This window comes from Mustela putorius, unplaced genomic scaffold, assembly GCF_011764305.1.
Source record: "Mustela putorius furo isolate JIRA1106 unplaced genomic scaffold, ASM1176430v1.1 tig00003898_pilon_pilon_pilon, whole genome shotgun sequence".
Lineage (NCBI taxonomy): Eukaryota > Metazoa > Chordata > Mammalia > Carnivora > Mustelidae > Mustela > Mustela putorius.
The window spans coordinates 3,908,651-3,934,000 of NW_025422047.1; the positions used below are offsets into that span (position 1 = coordinate 3,908,651).

A 25,350-nucleotide genomic window follows, 5' to 3' on the forward strand; every position below is an offset into this window, starting at 1 on the left:
GAAGAAAGTGTACCTACTTAACAATAATGTAATAAAACTGTTTTGAAAAAGAAGTTTTTTCCCTATTTTGTAAACTTCCAATTGTGTTTTGAAAATAAATTATATATGGGAGAAAAGTACTGAAGTATCTATGATGATACGTTATATGCTGTGGAGATAATAAGCAGCTTTGCTTAATAGGTTTACTAAGCACAGTATCCCTGATTCAAGAAGGTTTTGTATTTGTTTCCATGGCCACATACATTGGCTACCGAAGAATCATTTTTTTTCTGATTTATTGGAAAATACCAGTGATTTATGTGGCTTAAAAAGAAAGGGGCCTTTGGAGCCCTGTCCTCTGTACTTCTTATATTAAAAAAGGAAGGAGGACAGAGGAAGGAAGAGGATCGTTTATGACTTTATGTTTAATACTTCCCTCAGCAACTGTTTACTAACAGTGACATTCTCCTGGAACTTTATGAATGTGTTTTTTAAATTAATGTCTCTTTTCTAAATGCATTTCCACTAAATGCTGTATCCTTCAAATATCCATATTGTTATTTTGTGGTATAGCAGTGAAATTACTATCAATGACAATTTAGGAAATGTGTAGACACTTCTGTAAAGGATTAATAAGTTAAAGGAGAATTTGTAGCTTTGAGCTACAAACTTTCTAAAATAGATTCTCCTCCATATGTGACCAGCAGCATTGTTCCTTCACCATGATTTAGTAAACTTAAGATAAATCAGTGATGTTCTGTTAGCCAGTTAGGCTTATAAAAAAATTTTTAGGGTTGTTTTTGTTCTTTGTAGAAGTTCAACTAAATCATGAACATAGTTCTGTTATGTAGCAGCTTGCATGTTGCCTGCTTATGCGATAGAGAGGGTGAACTCAAGGTAGGACCTGCTCTAGCTTGGATTGTCTATAAGAAATAAAAATCATGGCTTCTGTGTGTGGTCAGGGTGTGACCACCATTCATCACCTCAGCAACAGACATCAGACTCGTTGATTGCTTGGTTTCCAAGGTCTAATAATCCCCCAAGAATTTAGAATGTTGTTGACTGTCCCCATTTACATCACTGAAGAAAGAAGCTTTGCAACAGGTGCAGCTGTATACTAATTGTAGGGTGTGCTTAATCTGTCCAGAAGAGAGAGTGACTCCAAATTTGGTATCTTAAAGAGTGGAGTGACCTTTTAAAGTCCCAGGATGAGAATTGCCAACAATTGCAACAGGCTAATTATACCCACAAGGAGTTGTGAAGAGCTTTTAAGTTTTCCTATACACCTAGGAGTTCAGTGAATGGCTTGAAGTCATTAACATATGACAGATGCACTCCCTTTTCAAGAGCTCCTATGATAAGTTTTGATTGTAGAAGTGGGAATTTGACCCCAGCTTATCACTTGCTTCATTAGCTTACTTGAGGACAAGGACTTTTTTTTTGACATGAGTGTTATCTTACCCATGTTCCAGAATTCCATCCGCCTCCTTCTCTCTGCTGATAGGAAGTCACAGTGATAACCTTGATGCTGGTTCTTCCAAAGCATATTGTACATTGTGTGGTGTTACATATGTTTTATATATAAGTATATAGGATATAACATATTTCACCTATCATATATTTTATATAATATTATGACACTTTATCCAAGATGGGTATTTCAGAGTTTTGATTTATATTATTTTAGAGATACCGGCTTTATGTGATTTCTGTTCTTTTTTTTTATGGAAAATATACAAATTTATTTTTTGGCTTATTTAAAAAAAAACACAAAGTCTGACTTCTACATCTCCATGAAGTTGACTTTTTTTGAGACTGTCCAACCCCAGAAGAATTTGACAGAAGAGGGGAAAGAAGTTTGAGTTTTGTCCTGGGGGCCTCTGTACACATGTGGAAGAAAGTACAGTATGCTTCCCAAAGAATGAATGAACGATAGAGCCCCCCCCCCACGGGGGGATTTGGAAATGGGGCATGGAAGGACCTCATGCAGTAAACCCTGTGACTGCAGCACTTAGATGAAATTACTTTTTATTATCTGGTTGGAAAATAATCTAAAACAAGCCATATAGGATTAACGTTAAAAAGCCTCTGAGTAAAACCAGTTTGTGTAATCTAATTCTCTCTCACAGTATCTTTGTTATTTACCTGCTTAGGATGCCTGTTTCAGTTCTTTAATAGACTATCTAGACTTAAACTTTATTTTAAAATATTTTCTGTTAAATTAAAATCTCTGTTTACAGAAGTCACTATTCCCTTAACCTCTAAGAGTTATTCGTAGATTTTATATTCCCAACAGGCATAATCATATTTAGCTGTGTTCCTGTCAATTACCTGCAAGCTCTTTTTGTATAATTAGGGAATGGTTAATTTACTCTAAGTAAGGTTGCCACCTGTCTAGAGATTAACCCAAACAGTTTGGAAGTCCCAGAGAGACTTTTGAGTTTGGGTTTAAAGCAGTAGGAATTGATTTCTTAACTCTCTCCTGCCATTTTGGTGGCATTCTCTGGGTTAATCAGTAGTAATGGTGACAACGGGTGTTTTCTTGGTCCCTGTGTTTACTAGGTTGATAAACTATGTTGTTGAAATTATAGGTGTCTGCAGATCTGTGAACAGGAGGTATAATGCTTGGTATTCACTGAAAATGCGCTGGAAGGATCTTCTACACATTTCTATTGTATTTACTATTACCTGATCAGATTGTCTGATGGGTGGGAAGTGACATCCCTAAATGAGGATAGTTAGAGGGCAAGGATTGTGTTCAGTGGAATTACTATCATCTTATCGGTGTTTCAGGGAAATAAAATATGAAGAACATCAATCATATACTCCACAGAAGAATTTGGGGACATAATTTTATAATATTTAAAATATGCTGTGGGAAAAATTTAATAGTTTTTAATGAAAATTGCTTACAAGGTTTCTGTATAGTATGGAAAAATCAAATGCCTTCCTTCATGTGACCTAATGTGTAGGTGACTGGACTCCGTCCATGGCCTGGGTCCTCCTAAGATACAGGGGCCCATGATCATGACCAACTTCTTTGAGATTGATGTAGATTTCTTTTCTCTTTTTTCTTCCTTGCTTTCTAATTTGAAATTAAATCATTATATGCTATATAAATGTTAATTTTTATCATTGAAATATAATTCACATACCATAACTCCCTTTTAAATCTGTGCTTTAAAAATCACTACTATTAGTATATTCACAGGGTTGTGCAACCATCACCATTATCTTAATTCTAGAACATTCCATCAACCCCAAAAGAAACTAAATAGCCATTAGCAGTCACTTCCCATTTCCATTCCTTCTCCTACCAACCTGTGCAAACCACTAATCTGCAATCTCTCCATAGATTTTCCTATCTGAACATTTTATTTAGGTAGTATCATACAATATGACTGGCTTCTTTAACTTAGCATGATGTTTTTAAGGTTCATTGGTGTTGTTGAGTTCTTTTTTATTGTTGAATAATCCATTATATGACTATACCACATTTTGTTTATCCATTCATCATGACTTTATGGCTATTTGATGGTTTCCACTTTTTGACTGTTATGAATAACGTTTCTATGAACATTTGTGTGAAAGTTTTTGAGCTTTGTACTTTTATTTCTCCTGGGTAGACACCTAGGCGTCAAATATCTGAGTAATATGGCTCACCATTTTGAGACCCTATCAAACTGTTTTCCAAGGGCCTTTTATATTCCTATCAGCACTGCTGAGATTCTGTTTTCTCAGCATCCTTGCCAACACTTGTGTATTGTCTTTTTGATTATAGCCATCCTAGTGACTGTGAAGTGATATCTCATTGTGGTTTTGATTTCCATTTCCTCAATGAGTAATGATGTTGAGAATGTTTTCATATGCTTATTGGTTATTATATATCTTCTTCAGAGAATTTTCTGTTCACATTCCTTGCTCCTTTAGTTTGTCTTTTTATTATTTTTGTTATTATTGAGTTGTAAGTGTGCTTTACATATTCTGGATACACATCCTTTATCAGATACATGATTTGCAAGTATTTTGTCCTTGTTTGTTGGTTCTCTTTTTATGTCCCTGTTAGTGTCCTTGTGCTGTTCTTTCAAAGGGATCTTACTTCAAGCAAGAAGAAAATAGAAAGAAATATAGAAATATTTGTAACCTTTAAGGAAAATACTATTGCTTTGTTATGAAGTTCTTTTTGTTTGACAAAGGTACTGTTTTGGTGAAGTTGTTTTCCTTCAAATAATATGTTAAATAGAAAAAAAAATTTGTCAGTCTCTTCAATATAACATAAAGATCATACATTTAATATTTTTCTTTTAAAGTTATGCACATAAATTAAGTGAGAATCTGATACAAATTATGTTTAGTAAAATGCTAAAAATTTTAAAAATTACAAAAATCAATACAAGTGTGAATTTCTAAGTAATACATAGTTGTAAAGAATCAGGGCCTTATCAACTTGAAATTTAAAAAAAAAAACTTGTCAGGTACGATTTATGGATTTATGAAATGTATTCTTTTATGTGAGCACTGGGAAGAGTATATGGCCTTTCCTGGTCCACAAGAGCCAGGCCTGCAGATCCAGACATGACAGGAGGTTTGACTTCCTAAGCCAGGAAGGTATGGCCCTGAGCAAGTCAATTCCTCTCTTGGAGCTCCAATTTGCCCTCATGGAGAGCAGGAGCCTCTGCTCTTCACAAGGGATGCTGTGAAGAGAAATGTGGGCCATTCCAAATGGTGGAAAAGCTTTTAAGAAAGATGTAGTGCCAAGGTAATGTCCTGCCAATCTGGAGGCTGGTGTTTTTGTAAAGCTGTGAAAGGAAACTTTTGACAGTCTCTGGGAAAGAAACTAAATGACAGTTTACCCCTTGTGCAGCTCTCTCTGTGACCACACTAGCTCTCTGACTTCTCAGAGCAGGGCGTGCACCCAAGAGCTGCTCTGGCTGACTAGTGTCTCTGGGTTCGGAAAGACTGAAAGCACTGCCGAAGGCATTTATAAGCAACATTTAGGCAACAGTTCACAAACTGTAATACAGGAAATTTTCAGCCAGCAAGAAGGTATTTGCATTAAAAACAAAACAGATGACACCTGCATCAAAGCACAGGGATAATTGCATGTTGAAATGATATTTGACTAAAACAAGGGGGCATGTAGAAAGCCACTTGGAATTGCAGGATTGTGGAGAAGCAGCTAATTGCTTGCTCCTCTTGTCACTTCTGCTTCTTTTAAGTGACTTAAGCAAGGTAGACTCTTAAATTGTGCCTTTATAAAGCTTTTCATTTGTGTAATGTGAAAATTATAAATGTGTGATTACCAGTCTCTCTATCCAGCCTCAGTTGTGTAGTGTATTGTCTCCTTTGGACAGTTAATGAAATGCTGGCTTTTGTGCGATTTATCCTGGGGAATAAGTGACTAACTTTCTTTGACGTCTCCTTTTGCCACACTTTCTTTGATTTGGATTGGTGCATATGTAACTGAATGAGGGGTGGGGGGTGGGTTTGTATTTATTTTTGCTTTGTGTGTATGGATAATAGGAATGTATGAAGTCTGGTTTTCATCTGATTCCATTTTGCATATACTGAGGTACCTGCTCCCTCCAACGACCACCCCCTCAAGAAAATTATGTCTCTAGAATTGGTGAGCTGTTTTTAAGAGAACTTATAAAATCTTTCTAAATGAAAAATCATTCCAGCAGTGTCTAATATTGGCAATTTTCCTCTGTCTGCTTTTAGAACTTATTGGCCAACTAGGTCAGACATTATTAAAGTTCAAGGGATCCGGTGGGAAAAGTAATGGTTTTGTGCTACTATGAATTTTAAATGTTGCCATTTTCGTGTGTTACAGCATCATCTGTTCTCACATGGCACTAAAAATGTATAGAAGTTTTAGACCAAATTCAGGGTCAAGGTTAGGAGAGTGATGATGCCTCTGACTCATTCTCCTAGAATTATGTTACCCAAATTATCTACATACCATTTTGTACCAGGATACTTTTTTTTCTAGTCATTTGAAAGAACTTACTATAAGATTTTTTTTTCTTGTTCTCATAACTTCTTGGAAATTTATACAGATATGGTTGGAGAATCTTCTCTCACTGTACTGATAGGTATTCACTATATCAAAATAGTGGGGAGTGCTTCATTTCTGAGAATAACTGTGTTTGGTGCCTCACAAAAGCAATGCCTTTTAAATAGAAGAGACTGGGGGAGGCTGAGTCTTGCACAACATATTTTTTTGGGAGTCCCCTCTCTGACACATGGGAGTGTTAACAGGGGCTTGCTAGCTATTTGCTGAATTATTGAATAAATGAACTGACAGCCTAACAGGGGTGGCTTTTAAATACGTAGTTATTTGATGTGCAAAATTACTGAATTTAATGAAATAAAGAGAGACCGAGATTTACACAAAATCATCATGGTTTAGGGGAATGCATCTAGGGATACCTGCTTCTCATGAAATGAAATGTCCATATCTCATAAAATCAGTTGCTTTTAAATTTTCTCAGTATTATTATTATCTTAGAAGAGGGGAAAAAAATGTGTTTTGAGAATCAAATACTTAATTCCTACAGCACTTGCCTGGCTCACTCAATATAGCATGTGACTTGACTCCAGGGCCATGAGTTCAAGCCCCCTGTTGGGCATGGACCCTACTTAAAAAATAACAATAAAAAAAATTTTTTTTAAACCTTGATTAAAAAAATACTTAATTCTCAAATATAGTAAGTATTATACTATTCTCTGATAAGAGGGTTATGTCCTGAACCGAATAGAGAGAATCCTTTGCCTTTTGTCAGATGAATAACAAGTCTTTTAATTGGTGGCATTTCCAATAAATAATAACTTCTATTGCTCACCAGTGGTGTTTGAGAAATGAAATTCATTGTAATAATGATTGGAGAGTGCTCTCAAAGGAATATCATACAGCAAGAGTTTTAAATGGTTTGGGTCTATTAAACCAAACTTAGGAGAATCAAGGCAGCTTTGAAGCAGGGAGTTAATTTTTAGCCACATGCATTGCCAGTTATTAGAGCAGCTTCATTTATGATTGTTGAGTTTACTTGTAGAGTGCTGTGCTCATGGCAGAAGTTGTTGTTTTCCCCCAGTATCTGTTCTTACCTTCCTTCATGTTGACAGGGTTCTTGATTTTAACCACGCATATAATTTCCTAGGACAGAGGCTCCCTCACAGCCTGCGTGGACATGGAACTGAGTCCTGGCTTTTATGAAGTACAGGCAAGTTTCAGGAACCTTCCTTAAAAGAGAGTCCCATGTCTCTTCTTCATATTCTTTCTCCTTCTTGCTGTCTAAGTGCCACTCCCTTAACCATAGGGGTGAGGGCGGCACCCTAGCGATGACGGAGAGTTGGGCTGGATGCTAGCCTGGATCCCAGGGATTCCTGGTGCAGAATTGCTATGCTGGAAGAAACAAATTTCTGTCTTGTTTAATCTATAGTTATTTTGGGTTTTCTCTCCCTTGAAGCTGAACCTCACCTACCTGATGTAAAGGTTGAGATGCTGTGTTTTACCAGACTGGATTCCTGAGGTATAAGGTCAAAGTATAGGTGGGTCAGACCAAGTTGCTCACCATATCCAGAGCTCTTTCAAAGTCCATGCCTTGCTGATTGCAGCTGAGGCAGGTAGCTTTTCAAGAAGGTTAGCTCTTAAAAGAGCTATGGAGGTATGCACATATTAAAGAATCAGAGGAGGGGACTTATTGCTTTAGATTGTCCTGTGAAAGGTTAGTATGTACAAGGTCTTGTGTTTAAATGTTGGTGATGTAAGGTTTAAAAGATATAAATGTAAAAAGAGCCCCTGCCTTAAAGAACTGAGTCTAATGAAAAAAAGCAAATGAAGAAAGGAAGACTACTTTAAATTAAAATTCATATGAGACTTATTTATGGACTCAGTAAATCCAGAAGTCTGAAGGGTTTCATGAGCTCTTAGACCAAAGCAATTCTACTGAGAGCTGTTGAACAGCAGTGCTAATGTCCCCAACAGCCAGTGAGAGAGCCATCCAGGTACATTTCTGAATGCTTAAAATTCAGATTTTTAAGAACACAGGCTTTCTCAGCTGGGTTTGTTTGCTTGCTTGTGTTTTGGTTTGAAGCCACATGGTTTGCGCTTTTTCTTCCTGGGACATTGTGTAATTGTCAGAATTCTGGTACAGGTCAGGCTTAATGTAGTCATTTTTAGAAACTCTCAGCTTATCCTCCTTCATATTTCTGTTTTAAAAGCAATTCCGAAGGAGAACACTTGCCTTTGCAGTGTCTCAGCTGTGTTTAACATTGGGCCAATGAGAGAACATAAAGAAAAACTGTCAGAAAAGGAAAATGAGTGTATGGGAAAATGTGAGAGCAGTATGCTATAGACTAACTTCATCTCATTGTCTGGAATGAAGATGACGCCACTCCCTTGGCCTTCAGGATGAGAGCCACGTCTTAGACATGGTGGAAAGGTGAACTGGGAGGATCTAGGTCTCCAGGACTTGAAGTCACAAGATTCAGTTTTTTTTTTTTTTAATTCATTTGTCAGAGTGAGCACAGGCAGACAGAGTGGCAGGCAGAGGCAGAATGGAGAAGCAGGCTCCCGCTGAGCAAGGAGCTTGATGTGGGACTCGATCCCAGGATGCTGGGATCATGACCTGAGCTGAAGGCAGCAGCTTAACCAACTGAGCCACCCAGGCGTCCCACAAGATTCAGTTTTAAGAGGCTCAGTCTTTCAGGAACTAGATGCTTCTGTGTATGTTTTGGTAATTTTTCTGAGCCTACATTTCCTAATCTGCATATAGTATGTTCGTCTTGCCCAGTTGATACCTAGTATTGTTTTAAGGCTGTGTACATGAAATTATAAAGTGTTATACTTATTGTTTTAGTTTATGGGGAAGAAAATTCATTTTTAAAAAATTAATTTTGTTCCACACTGCCCCTCCCCCCCCCCCTTTTAGAGGGACAGACTCCTTGGTGTTAGCTTTTCAAAAATGTGGAAAATGTGATATCTGATACAATATTTAGGAAAAGGTTTTGTTGGCTGACCTAGTAAGTTCAGGTTCAGGTGTGTTTTGTTTTGTTTTGCTTTGTTTTTCTTCAAGGGCTTTTAATAGAATTGCTTTGGTCCAAGAATTCATGATAAACTAAATGAAATCCTTCAGTCTGCTGGATTTAGTGAGACCATAAATTAGCCCCATGGTGAATGTATCTTTCTTTTTCCCTTTTCATTTGACACAATTCATTGAAATGATGACTACCTAGAAGTGGTTAGAATTTTATATGTGGGAAAGTTGAAGAGAAAAACTTTAGAAAATAAGGTGTTTGTTTCTTTCTTCATAGTATCACCCACGTTTGGTCCTTTTCAGTGTGCTTACCGATTTCAGTATATGTTACCTGATGTGTGTATCTTAAAACTGAGAGAGTTTATATTTAAGTGGATTTTTTCATCATTTTTACTGTCACTTGTAAGACTAAGCTGGGCATGATCCAATTTTCCTCAGGAGAGTGGAGTAGGTTTGTAGGATGGGTGGGGACAAATGGACCTGCCTATAGATGTCCTCTACCCCTGTAACTGGTCTAGAACAAGTTGGGAGCAAACAGAGTAGGTGTTGTGAAGTAGAGAGAGGCATCTGTAGGGACCTCTGTCATGGGGAGCAGGACCTAATAGTGAGGCTGGCCCAGGAATGGGACTTAAGGTCCTGTTAAGAGCAAATTCTCAAGTAACCGTAATACTGGAGCGGTTTGTAAAGACAAGGTCCCCATTACACAAAAAATCTGGGAAGCAAATTTTACCTCAGTGGTCTGTGGGCTGAGTCTGAAGAAAGAAAAGCCCAAAATTGCAGCAAATGGGACATAACCTCAGGTGCTAGAGTGTTTGGCTCAAGGTGCTCACATGCTTCCTCCTTGATGTTAGGGTGGGTCTGGAAGTCGTGGATAGACCCCCGGATGAGGTCCTGTAGCTCTAGGAGGAACCAGGTAGGTACAGTAGGCACTTCCCCAGGTAGGTACTGTCTTAAGTTACCTTAGCGTTTGTGTCAGGGAAGGCAGTCTTTCTGGTTTCCTCTGATCTGGGAAGGGAGTACAAGGCTCTGGAGGTCATTTTGATGCTGAAAAGAGGATCTAAGCTTCTTATATCAAAATCAGGCTTTTCTAAATATTGTGATGCACAATTTGGCACAGCTTGTGCACTGGGCACATTGAGATTTGGGAAGAACCGTATACAATGTAAGTGGCGATTCTGTGGAATAAAGGGCATCTGCTGTTGTGTTTTTGGTTGGAAGGTGTTTTTTGCGAACATACATGAAACACAGTCATATTTTTGGGATATTGTATACATACCAAGGAAAAGTATATTTTCCTCTCTGAATTTTAATTTCTTATATAAATAAGATTAAAATCATAAAAAAAGAATAAAGAAAAATAAATCACCTGTAGCCTCTAACTCTTACACATTTTTTTCAATTATATCTTCTTTTATAGACCTTAAACATATGCTTACTTAAAGCTTAATTCTAAATATAGTATAAATATAACTTTACATATAATTTTTTTCACATCAATTTATAGCTAAAGGTAAATTCATTTAAAGCCACTAGTTGCACATTAACTTTACTGGGTTGATAAATTCACATCTGCAGAGTTAAACTTAATGGAGAAAAGGTGGAAGCTTGTGATATACAGGGTCCATTTTGTTGTTGTTGAAACTAGGTTGTTTTGCATTTAAGAGTCATGTGATGTTAGAGTACTGATTCTTGAAAGTAATTTTATTTCTTAGTTGCCATATTAAGAACATACGGTTTGAGGCCAAACTAGCTATATTCACATGATGGCTCTGTTAGTTTGGATAAGATACTTCATCTCTCCTCCTCAGTTTCTAAAAATACTACTACTTCTATTATTGTAGTGATGAGAAATAAAACAGAGCTTGATACCTAAGAAGCTATTCACCATCATTGTTATCTTTGTCATCATAATCACATGATCACCAAAATAGTAGGTATTTGTTGAGTATCTACTCTTTATTAGACTGATGGGGTTCAACAGAGATGGAAAAAAGTTACAAACAGGATCTTCTAACAGAAGTTAGTGTATAGGAAGCATAATTGTGTTGTGCATAATCATAGTGACTGAACTCCCTCACTGTTCATCTTCTAGTTTCTCTGAAGACACACAGAGAAGTAGGGAAGGCATTTACAGCCATTTAAAATGGGTTTTATTGGAATGAATGACATTAAGTGCTGAGATTAACTGCCAGAAGGATTTGATTGTGAATTAAGAATAAAAGTTTTGTGGTTAAGAGTTAAAATTTTGTGTTTAATAAGAGAAGAGCTTAATGGATTTTAAGGCATTCCATTTATTGTTTTAATATTCTCGGCATTTATTATTAAAGTGGGGGTGGTTGTGGACTAATTATAGTCCATATTATGATGATTATGATGTTTTAGAGAAGACTGAAAATCTACATTTTTTTCCAAGCTAATGCAGTAGGGAAAATATAGCATCTGAAGCTTCAATAGTTTGCTTGACCTCATATGATCACTAGTGAGGCTATGTGAAAGCACCAAGTTTTCAGGAAGTTACTTTTATGCAAATTACTGCATTTTTCTGTTAAATTCTTTTTTTTAAAATAAGGGGTTTTTTTTTAGATTTTATTTATTTATTCATGAGAGACAGAGAAAGAGAGAGAGAGAGGCAGAGGGAGACGCAGGCTCCCCACTGAGCAGGGAGCTCAATGTGAGACTTGATCCCAGGACTCCGGGATCATGCCTGAGCCAAAGGCAGTCACTTAACCATCTGAGCCACCCACGCACACTTTTTGTTAAATTCTTAAATGAAAAGCATCAGTTTGGTAACTGGAGGTTGGAGTAAGAAATAAAAAACAAGGAAAGAATATGAAGTTATTAATACCATTATGTTAATATAACTGAAAATTTATTTAGGAAGAAAGTGGTAGAAATGATAGTGTGATTTTTATAAATTATAACAACTATAAAGTGAATTTGACCGATCGTTTTACTGAATCTATATATAAGGTCTCTGTGACCTATTAAATTAGAAAGACTAGGAACGCAGAACACATGCTTCTGTACAGCAAAAGAATAAGACAATGTTTAGATGATCTTAAACAATATCCTAAACTTTTTTTTAATCCTGTGAAAAAGTTACAAAAGCAATTATGTTTATTAGATATAGACTAGTAGCTTTATGGTCACAGAATTTTAGCCTCAGGATGTTCATGTATTCATTTATGATGATACAGATTTGGCAGAATGACTTGGTAAATTTTTAAGAAAAATACTTGAGAAAGAAAAATTAATTTATTTGGTTTTGATAAGCAGTTATCTTAAGAAAATTATTTGAAGTGGATCAGAATCAGTAATGTTTTTAGCAGTGGATATTACTGAAGAAAATTTAGCATTGTTATTTGGTGTTATTTTAGGTCCAAGTCTTTTGGAAAACCAGATTGATATGGTGGTATAGAAAGATAACAATTATTGGTTAGTGGTAATAGTTGCCTCATCCCATTCATGGTAATAATATCATAAATTGCCTACTGAATTATGCTGAGTGTTGTCAGAGAAGTGATTTTGTCACCGTAATAAAAATTGATACTGTTGTTTTTTGATATCTCATTTTGTATTTTGAAGCCTTTTGACAAATGCCCTTCAGAATCTACCCTCATTTTTTTTTAAAGATTTATTTTATTTATTTGACAGAGATCACAAGTAGGCAGAGAGGCAGGCAGAGAGATGGGGAGAAGCAGGCTTTCTGCTGAGCAGAGAGCCTGATGCAGGGCTCGATCCCAGGAATCCAGGATCACTACTCTAGCCGAAAGGAGAGGCTCCAACCTACTAAGCCACCCAGGCACCCCAGAATCTACCCTCATTTTAAGTAAAAGGCTTACCTTTATTTTCCACAACATCGGCCACCATATTAAAATTAAAAATCTAAAGAGCCAAACCAATCATTTAATTTGAAGTTGCTACAAAGAAGTGGGGCCCCTTTTAGTTCCTCATGGCCACTTGTCTCTTTTCCTGGGATAATTTAATTCAAGTCAAGTCAGAGATGTCCTAAAAAACAACAAACAAACAAAAACAACAAACACCCCTCTTTTGACACTTGAATAATCGTTAGGTTGAATATTATTATAATTGCTTACATTTTTACATGTAAAAATACAAATTTTTAAAAATCAACTTTTCAAAGTAAAATTCTGGTGGCTCTTTTGTTAAACATCTGTCTTCAGTCTTGTATAAAAAAAATAAGGTAATTTGAGGGAGACTGGGATTTCAGCAGCGAAATAGTTGTGGTCTTAGACCCAAGAGGTGATTATTTAACCTCTACTGAGGGATGTGGTACCTTATAATCACAGGTGAATGAAAGGAGTTAATTATTTTCCTTCATGTTCTCACCCTGTGGTCTGATTGCTTTAAATGCTTAGAAGTCTTAATAAATAATTTAATCACTCTAGCTATTGACCTGGAATAGACCTGTTATGTTAGGCCCACAAAGAAATGTCCAGTGTCAACATGATTACAAGTAGTTATTATTAGGACTAAGACACAAGATAAAACTATACTTAAAAATTTTAGGGCTTTAAGCAGAGAGAAATTTAGTAAGTCTAAACCTTTAACTTGTAGAATTGATAAATATCCTAGAACTTTTAAGATGAAAATGGTTTCTAAAGTCATAAATCTTATGTACAGATGTTGTAAGACTTAGAAATATTAAGTTATTTTCACAATTAGGCTTTAAGCCTAATTTAAGAATAAAGACAATTGTTCCTATTGGTACCTCCTTGACAGTACAGCTTTTGATGCTCCCCATTATTTAGAAAATAACTGTGGAATACATAAAGATATCTACCAGAAATTTGTAGGAGAAAACTAGTATTCTGAAGGGCTGAAAAATGGTCCTAAGTCGGGGGAATGACACATTACCTGGTAAAATAATCACTGTCTATATTGTAGGGTCACATTTAAAATTTTGCGTCTGTGCTAGAAGAAAAGAACTGTCATAGGTGGAAAACTTCATAACTTTGATTTATTTTATTTATTTGACAGACAGAGATCACAAATAGGCAGAGAGGCAGGCAGAGAGAGAGAGGGGGGAAGCAGGCTCCCTGCTGAGCAGAGAACCTGATGCGGGGCTCGATCCCAGGACCCCGAGATCATGACCTGAGCCGAAGGCAGAGGCTTTAACCCACTGAGCCACCCAGGTGCCCCTAAATTAGACATTATTGAAGAGAGGGTTAGTGAACAGTAAATTAGACATTCTTGAAGAGAGGGTTAATGAACAGAAGAAAATACCCAAAATGTACACAGAGTAGCAAACAATAACAAAAAGGTGGAACATATTAAGAGAGAGTAAGAGATGGAGAATATTGTAAGGAGGCCTCAGTACACTTAATTTGGAGTCTCGGGAAGAGAGAGAGAGAGTGCTAAAGCAGTATTTGAAGACATAATTATTAAGAATATTCTCCAGATGATGAATGATACCCAGCCACATAAGTCTAACAGATTCTAAACAAAAAGGGAAATAAATAGTATAGTTAAAAATCCTAAAAACTAAAGATAAAAAAGAATCCTGAAACTAGGTAGAGAAATAAGACACATTATCATTGAATGAACCAAAATTTTACTTCACCTACACATATGTACTGGTGGATTTATTAAAAGACTGCTGTTCCATATGCAGGAGTGGAGAAGGAAGGAAGGGCAGTAATATGGCACATATGTTGGTATATCTGAATGAACAGAATATATAAAGCAATAGCAATGCCTTGTGACTTTAAGATATATGCAGAATTAAAACAATGCCCATAATATTTTATGTTGCAGGAGGGAAGAACTGTAGATAGTGTTGTGAAGTTTCTCTGTTTTCCTTGCAACAGTTAACCACTAATTATAAATCATGATCATTTGGGGAAGCATGTGATTTTGTATGACAATCATTAAAATAACATAATTTTTTCAAAGATTTTATTTATTTATTTGACAGAAAGAGATCACAAGTAGGCAGAGAGGCAGGCAGAGAGAACGTGGTAAGCAGGCTTTCCACTGAGCAGAGAGCCCGATGTGGGGCTCGATCCCAAGACCCTGGGACCATGACCTGAGCCAAAGGCAGAGGCTTTAACCCACTGAGCCACCCAGGTGCCCCAAAATAGCATAATATGTAAAGAATATACAACTTCCAAATTCCCAGTGTTCAAATAATGAAGAATAAGTATTAAACCAATTGAAACTAAGACCAGAAAGGCGAGAAAGGGAATGTAAAGTAAGACAGTTAGCATTTAGCAAGGCAATTGACTTAATCCTAATGTATCAGTAATTACATTAAATATACATTGTTTAGCTATAATAATCACAACAATGTATCTGTGTAAAGATAAACATATCAATCAATGGAACAGGTTAGAAAGCCCCAAAATAGACCTTCAGATATTTGGTTTTCTCAAAGGCAATAGTGATAATTCAGTGGACACATGGGGTATGGTCAGTTAAATATTCGTATGAAAATAACAAAAACAAACTGCAGCTCCTATCTCCTATCAATGTAAAGATTTAATCCAAGATACATCATAGGACTCAATGTAAGAGCTAACCCTGTTCAGTTTCTAAAAGAAAATACATGAAAACATCTTTGTGATTGTAGGTAGGCACAGGTTTCTTAGAAAAGACACACAGAAAGTGTGAGTAATCAAATTAAAGAATTGGTGAATTTGGATTTCATCAAAATAAAAAACTTCTGCACTTCAAAAGATATATAAAGAAAATGAAAAGCCAAGCTATGGACTAAGCACTAAGCTAAGGACAATCAGCAATGGGGAATTTCCTTTAAAGTTGGTGGGAATTTAAAATTGTTACAAACACTTTAGAAATTGTTTGACAGTATCTTCTGATGCTAGAGATGTGCATGTCAGATGACCTAAAATTTCCTCCTACATTTATACTCATTAGAAATGAACGCATACATGGGACGCCTGGGTGGCTCAGTTGGTTAAGCGGCTGCCTTCGGCTCAGGTCATGATCCCAGCGTCCTGGGATCGAGTCCCATATCGGGCTCCTTGCTTGGCGGGGAGCCTGCTTCTCCCTCTGCCTCTGCCTGCCACTTGTCTGCCTGTGCTTTCTCTCGCTTCTCTCTCTATGACAAATAAATAAATAAAATCTTTAAAAAAAAAAAAAAAAGAAATGAATGCCCACGTGGACTAGAGGTATGCAAGATTATTCATAGCAGCATTATTTTCATCAACAAAAGACTGAAAACAGTTCAGCTACCCATCAATACAATAGATAACTGTGGTATATACTTAGACAATAGAACACACTGTATAACAATGAGAAAGATTTAACTGCACTTAACATGGATGACTTTCATAGACATGTTGTCCCACGAAGGGGCCAGGTACAAAAGAGCACACTGCGTGGTTCTGTTAATGTAAGGCTTACACACAGGCAGAGCATACCTAAACAACCTAGCAATACTTGTTTGGGTGGTAAAACTCTAAAGAAAAGTAAGAAAAGATGAACATAAAGATCAGGTTCATTTGTGAGAGGAAAAGGCTGGTGATCGAGAAGGGTGCTTTTGGGAATGTTAGCTTTGTTCTGTGTGTTTACCTAATGCTCTATGTGGTTTCGTATTTTTATATATTCATTAGCTATACATTTGTTCTGGGTTTTTTTCCTTCATTTTATCTCACAATAAAAATAGTTTGAAAAGAGTAATATGTTATGGCATAGATAAATGTTAATATCTTACATAATGAAGGCATGTGACAAAAAAGTAAGTTAAAAACCTAATTTTTAAAATGTTTATGTGTAAAAAAAAAAGTTTATGTGTGCACAGACACACATGCACATATACACACTCACAGCCATCCCAGAGTAAAACACAGGAGGATATATGCCAGAATGCTAACAATGGACATCTCTGCACTTTTCACAGAATATATACTATTTTATAACTAGGAAACCCTTCATTAAATATTATTTAATAAAATTAACACCTGTAGAGTGTGTTGTCTTCTATAGAGAAGACTGGGTTATTTATACTGTGTTGTTCAGGGAAGGATTTAAAGCTACGTTACATACAGTAAATGGCATTTTGAGCAAAATACATATATGCAATCACATAGAGACACTTCAGTCAATGGTGTGGTTATTAACGAAATATACCTTAGCTACAGCGGGAATAATGGAAATTACCCAGCAATTTTTAAATCCTAGACTGTTTCTTAAAGTCAGTAGTTCCTTTAACTTTCAACATAAAAAAGAACAGCATTTTTATGTAGCTAGTTAAAGGAAAACTGCAATTTGATTTTTTCAAAAAAGGGACTATTGTCTAAGGTCACAGAATTTGCTCAAAATATCCATGAATTCAGTTTCCTATTAAGAAAGCAACAGTGCCTACCTTGCAGTGTTGTCTGGAGTGTAGTGTGATATCATATAAATGCTTAAGCAGGGTTATTAGTATACATGACATGTAGAACTGATTTCTGGGAACTGTTGGAAAGGAAGACTAGCCCTGAGATAAGAGTTTGGGTGTGGGAATTGGACCTGGGTTTTTATTGCCTGCTCTACAAATAAGCAATTATGTGTATTATTTAACTTCTCTTCCTTCATTTCCACATCTTTAAAATAAGATAACAGGACTGACCTCAGAGGGTTGTTGTGGGGGTAAAACAAAGCGCCCTGGTTCAATGTCTAGCCCCCCAAAAATATCCATATAAATGTTAGCTCTTGTGGTAGAGCTGTTTTATATGTAACTTCAGGTTACCAGCAAGATCAGTTAAGAGCCTGGGACAGTAACCACTTGTTTTTCATATATGTCACACCTATAGCCTTTCAAAATTTTTCCTTTTGATAATTGATTACTGTTAAGTCTAATGCTGCCATCTATATAGTCATTTATGGGAATATTTGCCATGGTTGGGCATAAACTATAGTCTGCAACCTTGGTATGAAGTTGAAAATTGGGAAGAGAGGTAAGGGGGGTAGGTAGAGTGCATAAATATTTCTCTATTTCTTGAATTTAACTATTTTTCTCCTCCTGTCTGGTCCTCCCCACCCACCAGGATCAGAGTAACAGTAGTCTCTCTCCAGATTCTTTCCATTTTGAATTCTCTGTTTTTGGAAGAAAAAAAGGAAAAAAAAGTTTTTTGTTTTTTTTTTTTCCTACCAAGTCTTTCTCTCTTACTAAGTCTCATTTTCATTTTATGGGGTTGGGGGTAGGCTTTCTGTTTGACTTTGTGTGTAGGTGTATAGGAACGTGGGAGCCGGGGAGGGTAAATGCATTGCTGTCCTAGAAGACCTTCCTTGACCAGTACTCTGAATCATTAACCACATAGAGCCAGTGTTCCATTGTGTTCTTTCACAGACTTAGGGAGGCTGTACCTTGTAACCATGAGGTCTCTAAGTCTATTGCTTTGTAGGAGTATCCCGCTTCATCTCCCTTTAATTGGTTTACTGCTTTCTGAGCTCCAGAAATAATATTTATTTTACTCAGTGAATTTTGAGCTCAGTAAAGTATAGACATTTAAGCTTCCCAGATTCTGTAGCAAAAGGAGCTTGGAAAGTAAATGATGTATTTACCTTTTTATGGTCTTTTTTCAGAGGTAGGGTACTTGAAAGGGGAAGAACATAAAATGTGTAGTATCTTCTTCCTTCAGATTCTTTTTTTTTTTTTTTTTAAGTCTCCACCTAGGAATGTGAGGACTTCCTCCTTATATGAAAGTTGAATTGCAACTAGGACAGTGCTGAGCTGTTTGTTCTTAGTCTCTATAGCACTCATGAAACCCTCTGATGTTCATTTTCTCTAATGTCCTTCACGTTACTTGAATATCTTAGCTGGGCAGATATGGGGACATGTTGAGTTAGATATTGAATGGGGAGCTAGTATATCACTTTTTCATACATCTGACATTTGAAGAGTGAATGCAGTATAAAATGAAAGTAAATAGTACCCCATCAATATTTAAAATCTGTGTGGAAAAATCATATACACCCCCCCCTCCAATTTATGATCTCTGGGCACATCAAGTTGGTGACACAGTGACAGAGGAACAATTTTAAGAAAGCCAAATATAGTAGCTGCCAGCTAAGAAGAGAATTAGAAAGGACAAAAATGGACAATCCTTTCCAAGTAGCGTATCCCATACATGTGCCATCATGATGGAGTACTTTTTCTCCTCCATCTATCACGTCTCCTATTTCCAGGACACATAGAAACCTGAGTGGGTTTATTTCTTCTTGAAGGTTCAAAAAAAAAAAGAAAAAGCATATATTATTACTCAGAAGTATGGAGCGTGGTCAGTTCAATTCATGTTGCTTGAGCAGTTCAACAATGTTCTCAAGGCCCTGGGATCTTTCCCCCTTCTGTGCTGCCATCCTTATCGTGTTGGCTCTGACCTCAGCTTGCTTACCCACCACTGTGGTATGACGGTTCCTGGGCTCTGTGTGACCATTCACACAATTTGTGCAAGGTTTTACATAGCCATTCTAGGGGTCCACTAGCTTGCTCTTCTTTTCTCAGAAAGCTACTGGGTGAGGTTCTTCATCTGGGAGGGTAGTATGGGGAAAAAGACAACTGATTTTTGAAGAGGTTTTAATAATATATCTTGGGCATTTGTGCAAAATGAGTGACTCTGTTTTTGAACATGTAGATCTAAAACACATACGTGCTAAGGGACACAGGTGGGCCCCAAAGCCAGTGTAGTCTTGAAATAGGTGAGGATTCAGGCTGTGATTTGCTTTACTAGATCCCTAAAAATGTTGGTACTTGACAGTGTTCTCATTTTGTATTTTTTGGCTGTACATACATGTTGAAAGTTTCCTCTAAGTCTGTTACTTCGTTTTTTCTTTTCTTTTCTTTTTTTATCTTGATGGCATATTTCGCCCTACCCATGACCTCGGGCAGTAGTGATGCTCAGTGAATACTGCCGACTAATTGTAATATTCCAGAGAAACTTCACAGTTATGCAGTGTCTTTTTCTCTCCCCCTCATTGGCTGAAAACCATATTGCTTGTGAACCTGGTGATTGTTTATACCAAAACTTCTGCACTCTCAGCCAAAATCAAATCAAACACTGAGAGGTTATGGAGGGAGAGGGGCAGACATGGTAAGCTCTTCAGAGCTATACTCTTGTAGACAGTGATTGCTCTAACCTCTTCTCGCCTCTTTCCTTTAGGAGTATCTTAGAATTAGCATTCCAGAGTAAAGTAGCAAATGGTATACATTGGAGTCAATATCTTGCTTTCACTAATGCTTCTCTGCTCTTTGAGGTATGAGTTTTATTCAGAGCACTCTTCTATAAGCTTATTAGTGCATACACGAACAGAGTTTGGTTGGCAAATAACCTGGCAGAGGACATTCAGCTCTCTACAGCTTTGTCTAGTCAACCAAACACAAAGCATTTGGGACCCAGGTCTGTCTGTCCTTTATACTATTGTAGGTAAGTCATTTGCTCTCTTTATGTCTAGGCTGGCCAGTATTTACCTACTCCTGGAATCTTCTCTCTAACCCCATTGGCCCTTGAGAAAATGGGTTACTCCATAGACGTGATGCACAGTTTCTGCTGAATTGAATTCTGAGCAGTGTAAAGATAGTTTCCTGGCTAGAGACATTATCTCATCTTCCATTTTTACAGTACCCTCAGCTCCTGACCAGCTTCTCACTCAGAAACTATTTATTCCTGAACTTACTTCTCCAGCTGTCTTTTACTTCTCCCATTCTGGGTGTCCACGGTTACACTTTCGCTTTATTCACTTTAGGAATAAAATATCCTCCTTTGTCATTGGTCCCCAGCTTGCCCATTACAAACACATTTATTTCCATCATATTTTCTGACCCTTAGAGACTGACATTTTGTCTATCACTAAATGGCTAACCTAAATATGTTTTGCTGTATAATGAGGAGGGGGTGTATTTATTGTGCATAAATAATGTATTGACTTATTCAGTAGTTTATAAAGATGTAAGCTTAATTTTGCCATTTTTTTCTCAGAAGCCTTACTGGGGTATGTGATTTCATATGACGTTCAGGCAAGCCAGGAATAATAGGAAGATTTTATGTGTAAAATTGGCTCTTTCAAAGGTGGTTTCCATTTTTAAAGGGAAACTGAAAAAAAATTGGACCATAGCAAGTTTATAATTTTTTAATAATTTTGTATTCAGTGTTTTTGAGTTATTGAAGCAGTTCTTTAGTAATGGTTGGTTTTCCTTGCTAATCACATATTGTGTTTGTGGTTTTTTAACCTTTTTTTTGTAGTCTGATGAGAATGGCAAGGGTTTTGAAGCCTGATCTATGCTGGTATGGAGAGAATGGCAACACTGTGGCACTGAGTAAAGAAAGGTGGTGTCATTGTTTTTATTTCACACTCTCCAAATTACCTGTGATGAGTTTAAGAGGTTTCATTCACGCGTAGAAAAATTTTAATTATTCATAGTGCTTTGGTGTACCATAAAAGTCAAATTATTAACACTGTAATTTGTTCAGATAGCATTTAGTAGGAAAATATATCAGAAATAATTAATTGTTCTCAAGTTACGATAAGGTAGATATATCTACAGAGGGCAATCAGAAAGAGTAGCAATAGGATACTGATTGCTTTTTAGAGAAAAAAAAAAATTCCGTTCTGTTAGTAAATGTTCTCAATTGTGAGAGGCAAATTCCCACTGGGGAAGAGTGTTTTCCAGGTTGTTTGGCTGCCAGGTGTTTGACGTTGTGTAGAGTCTTGGATGCATAAGGCTTACGGCCATCTTTGGGAATGACGTACCCCCAGGACCTCAGCTTTCTGCTGTTAAAGCTCCTATTTTCAAAGCCCGCTAGTGTCAGTAGGAACATTCCAGTGGTCTCTAGGTGCTACTTCTAGTGAAGACCATAGCTTTCCCCTCGACTCTGAGATAGCTACAGAAGAGGATACCTGTCTACTAACAAAATAAATTTAGAATGTTGCCAGTGAGTGAACCACATGTTCTCCACTGTTTATAGGATTTGACTCCTATCATTTCTTAATGGAAATAAACCTTGCCTCCTTTTGGTCTGTTTTAACATAACTGCACGCTACAGACATGATTTATAATCATTCTAAAGGTAACGAAAGTCCAAGTTGTGTGATCGTTTGCTCCGAGACCATCCATATTTTTCCCTTTCCCTTTTTCTGTCTCCTTGACCTAGCAGCAGGAAGCCTTTGTTTGAGGTGTTCATCTGGAACAACTTTTCCACACTTGTTTTCATGTTCTGTTAGATTACAGGGCAGCAGGCCTACCTTTGAAGCTCCTTTCTCTTTTGTTTCTTTGCCGTGCACTCCAGTAATTAACTTTGTCCTTCTTTTATTTGTTCCAGTCAATCGCAGGCCACTCTGCTGAGCATCTTCTCCCAGGAGTACCAGGTTAGAAGTTTTCTCCTTTGTGAGGGTTGACAGGTGCCTAATTGAATGATGAATGTCCCTTTATTTCTTTGTAATTGAACTGCCAGCTCTCTGATTGGGTTGGAGGATGTTCTCCTTTCCACATCAAGCACCGCCTGCGTCTCAGTGGAGGCCTGCCAAGCCTACCCATCCATCTGTCTAATAACATCTAGCCTTTGCTTATTTGGTGGACCTGTAATAAATTATGCTAAACCATTATTATTCTGACAATAATAATTTCCCTGTGTTGCGTGGTTCTATGTGCTAAATGTTTGCTGACTTGCACTGTCAGTGCTGCTTTCCATTGCTGACAGAGATGATGATAAATGACCATTGCTGGAGTGGCAGAAGGCAAGAGAGGCAGAAAATGGAGTCATTTATCATGAGATGACAGGTGTCAGTCAAGTGGCAAGTCTCTATGGAATTACTTTTTGTAGTTTTCAAATAAGTTGTTTTTAAGCAATGTTCTTCCTGGTTAAAAATGGCAATTGGATTGTAAAACTAGAGTGCAGAAGACTTAGATGGAATTGAATTGGGGGAAAATTAATACAAAGGTTGAAAGAGGGAACAAGTTTTTCTTTGCCCTCTGCAACCCTAAGCAAACTTATTTAGATTCAATTACTATGACCCTGTTGGCTTTTACATACATACTGTACCTTGTGCTACAGGCTGAAGACATCCCGGCCAAGCAGAAGAGATTAAAATGCATAGATTCGTAGAATGGAAGGAAAAAAGACCTACCACCGCCCGAATCCACAAACTATTTTTCAGTTTGCCCTATATGCTAGATATTAGGATGAAGAGGTATGTCATTCTATTCTTGAACCTGATGCATGACACAACATAAGAATCTTTTTTTGTTTTGTTTCAGAAACATATTAAAAGAACACATGCCAAACATCATACTTCAGAAGCGATTGAAAGTTATTATCAGAGGTATGACCTGCCTGCCCCACTAGAGGGTATCATAGTACCTATTAATTGTAATAATAATTATGAATAAATTAGGTTACTAAACTAATTGTCTATATAACATTTCAGGGCATTGTGATATAAGTCTTACTTAAGACTTCAGGTGTATGTTTGCTTGATTTCTCAAATGGTTTGTTTAAAGAACATGGTGAGGCTGTCTTGATTGTATATATGCATACTGTGTAAGAAATCCTTACAGTATTATAGAATCTCAGTTAGCTACTTTAAACTTATCTATACAAGATAGATACATGTTAATATACACATGTATCTATGTAGATGTGTGAAAGTTCTCAAATCAAGTTTTCTTTCTCATTTAGATCAACAAGTTGAAAAATACATTAGAAAAGAAGATTGAATTTTGGTTCACTTCTGTTTTGTATCATAGGTATTAGGTTTGCCATTTTAGAATGGGGGAAAAAAGTGGGGGGGCACCTGGGTAGCTCAGATGGTTAAGCATCTGCGTTTGGCTCAGGTCACGTTCCCAGGATCCTGGGATTGAGCCCTGCATTAGGCTCCCTGCTCAGTGGAGAGTCTGCTTATCCTTCTCCCTTTGCCCCTCCACCTTGCTAATGCTCGCTCTGTCTCTCTCTCTCTCGCAACTGAATAAATAAAATCTTTTTAAAAAAATGGGAAAAAAAGGCATGTCAAGTAAGGACATACAGAGATGGATAATAATAGATGGCTCTCACATTTTAAGTGGAGTTTTATATATTTTTTTAAATATATAATGATGGTTTTTTTTCCCAAATATTTAATTAACTTATTTATTTATTTGTGTGTGTGGGAGAGAGAGAGAAGGCACCCATGAGTTGGGGGAGGGACAGAGGAAGAAGCAGACTCCCTGCTGAGCAGGGAGCCTAATGTGGGGCTCCATCCCAGGACTGTGGGATCATGACCTGAGTCGAAGCCAGATGCTTACCTGACTGAGCCATCCAGGCATCCTGGGGCTTTGTATTTAAAAAGACAATCTGGGTACTAAATCAACAATGTAGTATCCAGGGGATATATTAATTTCAGCCTAATTATATTATAAATAGTTTTCAACCTCTGTCTAAAACAGAATGTTTAAAGTCGCTCTCTTATAAAAGTTCTAAAAATGTTGTTGTCTTTGTAATATGACTGAATAATTTATTAACTGTAAATGGTAATGGTTTGCATTAGAATTGTTGGTTGGTTTCTTAAAGATTTCAAGGACATATTAGAAAGGAAAACTGTCTGAAATATGCTCTTATATTATTACGCCTAAGATTGACAGATCAGCGTTTCTGTGGTGAGAGTGACACCACTGATTTTAGATGAAGGATTTTTATGCACAAAAGTTTTATGAATGAAATGAGTATCTAGAATAAATATTGGTATGATGTTTCTATCAAGTCATTTTTAAGAATTGAGAAGTGTTTACTGAAAAGAAAAGTTATTGAAGTTAGCCTTTTAAAAAATTATACACTGTGCCATGTATGATAAGAGATGCTTTCAGTTTTCAGTAGTAGCATCTGTTAGGAATACAGACACCACATATGCACACACACTTTTGTGTCTAGGAGAATTCCCCTGCAAACAAGTCCTTGTAGAATTTGAATTGATTTTTTTCAAAAATTACAGTCCTCCTCAGTGACATTAACATTTAAATGAAAGTTATACCTAAATCATTCATGAAAAATGAAGAATGGCTCACAAAGTGTTATGAAGTCCACAATAGCTTTAGAATCCAGACCCTCCAAGGAAAGACTGAAAAATTACTTATATGTCAAAAAGTACATTTTTGATTGTAAAAATGATTGTGTTAGGCCATTATATAAAAGTTTGGTTCTATGTCCAGTCTTTAAAACCTTGGTAACATAAGCAGTGGAAAATAGAGCCTTTCCTAGAAATTTGGAGATCTGCTTACCGGCCATGGAGCTACCCCCTGACTGTCATTTTCACTGTTGCTTAAAGGCTATTTTAATTAGATAGTTTCTGTGATCTCTCAGTGTTGCTTTCTAAAATTTAGTTTCATTTAAAAGTATACTTAATT

General features: G+C 36.8%; 1 protein-coding gene across 6 annotated transcripts in view; it reads left to right on the forward strand.

Moving 5' to 3' along the window:
- Nucleotides 1-25,350, forward strand: part of CDIN1 (CDAN1 interacting nuclease 1) — a 204,765-nt gene that overhangs the window by 24,928 nt on the left and 154,487 nt on the right. For 4 of the 6 annotated variants that reach the window (XM_045067651.1, XM_013055394.2, XM_045067650.1 and 1 more), the window contains exons 2-3: nt 22,298-22,343; nt 23,233-23,297. The exons of the other annotated variants lie outside the window; for them this stretch is intronic. In XM_045067651.1, the coding sequence (XP_044923586.1) occupies nt 22,298-22,343; nt 23,233-23,297 (111 nt within the window). The remainder of the gene's footprint in view (nt 1-22,297; nt 22,344-23,232; nt 23,298-25,350) is intronic. 6 annotated transcript variants of the gene reach the window in all.